The sequence below is a fragment of the Montipora capricornis genome, chromosome 4, assembly GCF_036669925.1.
Source record: "Montipora capricornis isolate CH-2021 chromosome 4, ASM3666992v2, whole genome shotgun sequence".
In the NCBI taxonomy this organism is placed as follows: Eukaryota; Metazoa; Cnidaria; class Anthozoa; order Scleractinia; family Acroporidae; genus Montipora; species Montipora capricornis.
In genome coordinates, this window is record NC_090886.1 from 53,688,790 (window position 1) to 53,696,204 (window position 7,415).

The 7,415-nt window shown below is 42.3% G+C and overlaps 1 protein-coding gene across 1 annotated transcript in view; it reads right to left on the reverse strand.

Moving 5' to 3' along the window:
- The window catches only part of LOC138047448 (transient receptor potential cation channel subfamily V member 3-like), an 11,163-nt gene extending 3,748 nt beyond the window's left edge, over positions 1–7,415 (reverse strand). The window contains exons 1-6 of the mRNA XM_068894300.1: positions 7,168–7,415; positions 6,093–6,790; positions 5,349–5,510; positions 3,171–4,516; positions 810–970; positions 1–92 (exon numbers count right to left, since the gene is read on the reverse strand). The exon at positions 1–92 is cut by the window's left edge and continues 3,748 nt beyond it. Of these exons, the coding sequence (XP_068750401.1) occupies positions 1–92; positions 810–970; positions 3,171–4,516; positions 5,349–5,510; positions 6,093–6,790; positions 7,168–7,217 (2,509 nt within the window). The 5' untranslated portion in view covers positions 7,218–7,415. The remainder of the gene's footprint in view (positions 93–809; positions 971–3,170; positions 4,517–5,348; positions 5,511–6,092; positions 6,791–7,167) is intronic.

Consider the following 7,415-nt stretch of genomic DNA (forward strand, 5'->3'; position numbering starts at 1 on the left):
TTAACAGTGCTTTCATTTCTGCTATTTCGTTTCTCATTTCTTTGACATTCTCTTCATGACGACTGGACTCTTCGGCGAGCTTATGTCTTAGCCTGAATTAAAAAAAAAATTTAAAAAAATTGGACAATCAATGCAATGCAGTGGTAAGGGCATCCCGGGTTCACGACCTGTTCTGACCACTCGTTGAATTTAAACCTGATAGTCCCTGGTTCAACTTCCCGGCTGCACTTGTTAAGAGCCAACCGGTTTATCTCCGGCCAGTTGGGATTCTTAACAGTTGTTGTTCTGTTCGGTTGTGTGTTATTGGCCTTGAAAAGCCCCTATGGAGAGTGTATGTATGCATGTGATGATCAGTGAATCATGATTTCATTCGTTTATCCATACCTCTCAAGATCAAAGTAGCAACAGCAACATCAGCGGTAAACAAACTGTGTTCTCTGCGGGGAGAAGTGCTGGTGCAGTGGTGAATGCACTCGCCTCCTAACATTGTGGCCCCGGGTAAATTCCTGGATTCGATGTTATATATGGATTCAGTTTGTTGGTTCTTTACTGTGCTCCGAGATGTTTTTTTTCCCAGGGTATTTCGGTTTTTCCCTCTTCTCAAAAACCAACATTTGATTTGATTTGATTTGTTCTGATTTTAGTTGATTTGTATCCCAGCACTGTGATGAATGTTTGTTGCGAACCTAAAGTAGGGGTTTTCCAAAGACCCAGCTTTATAAGACCGAACTTACTAAAAAAGGAGGGATCATAAGCACCCTCCAACAGAGGTTTCTTGTCACCACTGTTCTTTCCACTAAATTACCTACCTCTCAATCTCTTTGTTTAAGGCCTTTTCAGTTTTTTGTCCGTTTTCATTCTTCGCGTCCAGCATTTCGTATACTTTATCAACGACCTCTTTAATCTGAAATGTCATGCGCTCTAGCTCTCCAGAGCCGGGCTGCGTCGAGTCGTCGTCGTAGTACATTTCCTATGAAATAAGAAACATTATCATTTGGCCTGTACTCCCCCACGCCCGCTATCACTGTAAACCTATTGGGAAATCCCCTGTATGAGGGCCGTACGCATTAGCGCGAGAAGGGCCGGAAACAGCCGTATGGCCCTGCTGGGAACTCGTGCTATTCCGTGCGATGCGATTTTAAAGGATTTCGTTGCTTTTAAACATCCAAGTTATTTACGGCCAGAAAAGCAAACGCAAATAACATATTGGATAAATTTTGTCCAAACTTCATATTCCGAGTGTTCATGAATAGTGTAAAGAGCCCATGTGCTAAAAAGCTTATTGACTGAGTTTAGGTCGTGCCGGGCAGGGCAATATTTGGCCCTCGGACCAGTCAGTCAATTAAGTACATAAGACTATTTTAGCAGTTGTAAAGATGGCTTGAAAGCACAATGGTACAACAGTGTGCAGGACAGTTGCACGGTCATAACCGAACTGCGATGATCATTCACCTAAAATAATCGGTCCTACCAGCAGTTCCAACATACGACTTTTCGTATTTTCTCTCCACCATACTTTCTCACCTCTAACGGGATACGGATCGAACTCGCTACTGACAGGCTCCAAGATGGCTGGCAATAACGTTCGCATTTGATTGACTCTCTGGGAGTTTCTTTGATGACTGACGAATCAGAACTGATGCTTGATGTGTTACCTTTTTGCACTCAAGTACTCCTTTTCTGCGCTAAAAACTGCATTTCTCTTAGCCAATCGAAATGGTATTTTTTCCATGTATATTATTAATCGTATAACAAGTCAGCACAAACGCCTCATAACATTCCTGGCGCTAGGTCTTAAACTCGTATCCTAAAGACGAAAAGTTAGAAGCACAGTTTTTTTTTGGTTTCATTTAAGGTTTAGCTTTGGTGTTAGATAAGGGACAATTCGCGCATGCATGTTTTCCTAATTCTTTTTATCTATCAAAAAGCGACAAAAGAACCTTGGAATCTGTTTGGGCGTTTGAAACAGTTATCTCAAGTTTGGTGGCTTGGTTGCGAATCAGACATAGATTGATGCTACAATGATTTGAACAAATTTGAATGTAGCTTAGCCCGGTGATCTGGTGACGTAATTCGGAGGACTGCGGAGAAAAATTTTAACGCCGCATCCCACAACCGCGTGCGGCCTTATTTTCGAATTCAACATGGCAGAGGCGAGGTTAGAGCTCGTCGGGTCTAGTTGAGTGTTCATTCAGTAACAGGAAATGTGGTAGACACGGAATGATCTGTTGAGTTTTGGCGATGGAAATACTGCAGGGAGTTTGGAATCAACAAGAAAGGCCGCGCGCGGTTGTGGAATACGGCGTTAATTTTTTTCTTCCCAGTCCTCCAAATTACGTCACCAGATCACCTGGAGAAAGTTACAATTCAAAGATCGACCCAGCGTTTGGACACTCCTATCTAGTGTCTTCAACAGGGGCGATCCAATCAAACTACGGTCTGATATTTCGCCTCGTGTCTAACTTGCCATTTGTTGGTGTTGCCACTTCAGTGTAGACGGGATTTTCAGCACAGGCTTCTCAGAAAAAGCACATCAAACAGAAGCAGACCGAACCAAAATAAAATGCATCAAAATGAGGATAAAATCAGAGGAAAACGCAGAAGGGGTTTGTGCTCCTTTCGCGTGTCGGTCGATATCTTGGACGAGATGTCCGCCGAGTATCGGCCGCAACATCAGCCGATACTACGTGAGTATAGGCCGATATGTCGACCGATACAGTGTCGGTGGAGTATCGATCGACAGTGTCGGTGGAGTATCGACCGACAGATGTCTTAAGTAAACATGATGGGTCTTTTTGCAGGTAACGGAAAGGATTGTATTAATAGAAAGAGTTAACATCGCGTTTCCGTGAAACGACAAACGGCAGGCTGTTGCTTGTCATAAAGCATAAAAATGATCTTATTCTAACTTTTCTCTCTCGTTTTAGAAGTTGCGCGACATTTGTAGATAACAGGCAAAAACAGGAGATAAAATCAGACCAGTTTCTTTGATTTTTGGCAAAACGCAAATTTCAGTTTCACGTTTGTCGTCTGCTGTAAACGCAAAGCTAAATCTATCTAATTTTGGTCACTTGGGATTAGTCTTTATTTGGAGTTGTTTTGTTTTTTTTCTTTTGTTTCTCGTATCTATGCTCCAGCACCTACAAAAGCAACCAACATGATCCCTTTACCTGAGGCGCAAACCTTTGATGTATGCTTCTCCTGTAGCGCTTACGAGTTTTCTCCGACATGTTTTCCTCCATTGCTAGGATTGTAGTAGCACGTTGCATTGCCGCGTTTGCTTTCGCGTTATCATAAACGCGCTGAAACGTGTCTGACATCAGGGCAATGAAAAGATTCAACATCACAATGGCTGACACGGCAAGGTAGGTTCCACATAAAATCTGCGCCATCAGACGGTCAACTACGAGCAGAGAATCCCAGGGGTAATTGCCAACAACGGTCAACTGCCACACGGAATACATCAGATCGTTAAAATTTTCCCAACCTGTACTATCCTGTCCCTGGCTTTCCATGGTCGCCGCATTTTTACTGCCGCCAAACACGATCCAGAATGCGCAAACATAAGGAACATAGATCTCAAAATAAAGGAATCCAAATTTCAGCGTATCGTCTATTATATGCCCGATCATAACAATGAAAGGTCCCAGTGTCTCAAATCCCCGAAAAACTTTCATCAGTCGCAGCCAAATGAAAATCAACGCGATTGCAAATACTCGAGGATGCAGAGACTCAGCTGTCTCACTGTTGAGCACAACCGCAAATATGCGCGTCACAATTATTCCAAGGATCCAAGCATACGTAACCCAATCGAAGTAATTCCAAGCGTCGTTAAAGTACGAGATACCGGAGTTAGCAACGTCGTCTCGTTCCATTTCAAGGTATTTTCGTTCCTCGGGCCAACGTGGATGACAATATTTTAGATCTTGGTCGAGTTGACCCACCCTCCAAGTTTTCCACCTCTGATGGGCCTTTTTTGAAGCAGTGATCTCAAAAAATTCAACGCCGATGAAATAGAACGTCATTGCACAGGCAAAACTTTCTAGGGCAATTCGCCACCAGTATTCGCTGAGCGGACGGTAGTAATCACCTTCTGGTTGTGCTCTCAAATGTAATGTCACGCCTAGTGCTGTCCATAACATCACAAACAGCACATGTATACAGATATTTTTCATTGTTCCACGTCGGCCAAACTGATCCCATTTCACTTCAATGAGCCGTTTGAATACAGGATGCATGATAAGCTCCATCTGTTTAAAATGCACAACACAATGAAGAGGTGATCTCGCATATGAGTTGTAGTCTCCCTTGTCATTTGGTAGGATGGGTTCTAAGTGATTTAGGTAAAAGTACTGTTTTCTGTTTCCTCGGTCTGTGGTATGCAACTGATCCAAAGCATCTTTAGCCACTGGGGGCATTTTGGAGATCATAAAGGACATGACTGAGCTGCCTGCATTATCCTGCACACCAGCGGTCGCTCCTTCGTCGATTAAGAATTTGGCTGTCTCTGAACGATCTGAAATAACAGCCAGGTGAAAATATAAAATAGCAATAGCTAAAAAGAAAAGAACTTAGGGGCAGGGAGGGAGGGAGGGGAACATATATGCACAAATTCAAATAAACAGAACTGCGTTCAAAAATCTAACTAGCAGGAGGCTAACACTTGGTTGTGAAAATGAGTTCCTGACAACAGGAGACAAATCCAGTTAGTTACAAGTATTAACGCTGGGTACAAATCCAGAGCATGATGCAGCCCTTGCAAATCAAGTGCACTAAGCACTGCTGGTAAAATGAAATGGAGGAAGAACACCTCACCAGTTAGAGTAGCCTGCGTAGCAAGCGTTTCCATGGGGTTTCCGCGCAAATTTCGATGTTTTGGCCGCGCAAAAATTGGGGCAAGAGCAAAAAAAGGAGAGTTTTTTTGCGTTCACCCTATTCTCGCGCGGCCGAAAAAAGAGTTCACTCCCCGCCTGTTGGAAACGCTTGCTATGCAGGCTACAGTCAGAGGAAATTCCTTCATTTTTTTTGTTATCACAAGTTTATGCATTTCCCATGAAGTTTTCATTTTTATAATTTTATCTTTACTAATTTGTGGGTACTTGTAAACTAGCTTTTAGCTAAGTGTATTGACCATGTTAATAAAGATTGACAGACTGATTGATGATGATGATGATGACGATGTTAACATCAATAATAAAAATTATTATTATTATTATTGGCAATGGGTTGCATCGATAAGTAAGTTCCAGGTTGTAAGAGGGAAGGATTCAAATAGATCCCCCTGACTAACCCTAACCCTAACCTCTTAAGGTACGTACTATTGTAGTCAAACTGGCATAGTTACATACCCAATTCAGCGGCAACTTGCAAGGGGGTGCGGCTCTTGTAATCCCGGTCATCCATGCTACCACCAAGTTTAAGAAGAACCTTTAGGGATTTCACAGCGTCATTCTTAGCTGCATAGTGAGTAGGTGTTTGATTCTCCCCATATGTACTTGCATTGAGATCAGCTGGTTAAAAACAACAGGTGGAGGTCAAGAAAAATTTGCTTTGTTAAAATCACTTACCTACTTTAGCAAAAGCGTGGAATGAACGGAAGATGGAAAATTAAAAAAAAAAGGGTTCATAGCGTGGGCTAACTATGAGGAATTAAGCAGAAATAAAAAAAACAACTGGGTTCAGTCTTTTGTCTTTGATGTAGGGAGTCAGGGTGGTTTAGCGGTTATTAACCGCGTCTCCCAACAGGTTCAATCCTGTCCTCGCGTCACATGTAGGCTGAGCTTCAGTCAATCTCAATCTGACTCTGAGGGTTCTTCTCCGGGTACTGCGCCAGCTTTCCTCCCTCATCAAAATTCGACTCTCAGTCAATTACATCCGGCTGCAATAGGGATAACCTATTAAAAATTAATAAAGTTGCTATCACTATTCCTCAACCAGCTCAGCTAGTTAAAGTGAGTATAAGAAAGAGCACGGACGGTATCTCGAAAAGGATCTTAAAGACTCAGAGTTATTTCCATAGTACCCTCTCCTTGTGTTTGTATGTTATTCAATGGGTTTAACATTACAAGAGGACAAAACTCATTGGAACTAACCACCATTAATGATGAGAAATTCAACCATTTCAGGATAATCAACTGCTGCGGCAACGTGCAGAGGTGTTCGACCAAAATCATCTGCCGTGTTCACATCCCCGCCATTTTCTAAAACAAACTTTGCCACATCCACATGCCAAATTCGAGCTACTTCGTGTAGAATGTTCTGACCGTAGCGATCGGGAAAATTTAGATCAGCACCTTCTTTCAGACGCTCTTCAATGAACTCAAAATCTAGTTCCTGCTCGCCCTCCAAACTCTTCTTGGCCAGCTCAGCAAAATAAATGATCACAGCTCGACTTGCCACAATAGCTGGATTGCTAGGCTCGCCACTATTCACTCCAGGCAAAGGTTTCATATACGCATTGGTGTCGTACATGGCTAACCGATCGCGGCCAAGATCTTCGACATCGCTGTCCAACACACACCACCTTTGTTGCACTGCACTTTCCTCTGTCGAATTAAGCTGGGAATTACCCTTCTTTCGATTTTGCCTCATTGAGCGCGTGTAGTCCTTCCAGCGTGAGACAGTAATAACCTCTCTTGACACATTCTCCCAGTTTTCTGTTGAAGACTTTCTCCTCGAACTTTTGACGTGATTCATTCTCAGGCTGTTAAGTTCTAAATCCCGACTGCTTCGGTAGTTACCATTTTCTGGGTGAATCCTTCCGTTTCTTGGCATCATGAAATCATCCGTCCTGCGTAATTCGATTTAAATTTGCTTTAGAATCATACTTCGTAACAACACTTTCTGCTATCAGAGTGATGAAGCGCCTTCGGTGACCAGTTTTGTTGTCAAGTGAAAAGCAATCATGTGTGTTTGTTGTTGGGCACGTGACACTGCCAATTATTAATATATGGTAATTTTTACGCTCAGACAAATTTCCTTCGTGAACTGAACTAAAAGCGTTTGAACCTCTGAGGAAGCTCCCTACTAATCAACCAAATAGTGATTTCATATATTTGTTTTGGACAAAATCAAATACATGAAAATACAAAATCTGCTCAGAAAAGGTCCCCAAAGTAGTCAAAGAACAAAAAATAATATTTGCAGTATCAATTGACAGAGGCCTACCCTGCAATGTACATTTCCCCACTTTGAAATTCTACTCCAGTGTGGACCATTCTGGCGAATCATTAACTTTCGACAAAAAGAAAAAGAGCGGAAAGTGCGTTGTTTTCGCTGCAGCTCAGACTTAAAATAAGTGCTACATCGTCGGCCAGCTGGTTTTCAATTCCTTCAGTTTAATTGTTTGACCGCCTGTAAACACTTGAAAAAAAAAGACCAATACAAAAGAAAAACAAATAAATTGTGTATTTAAG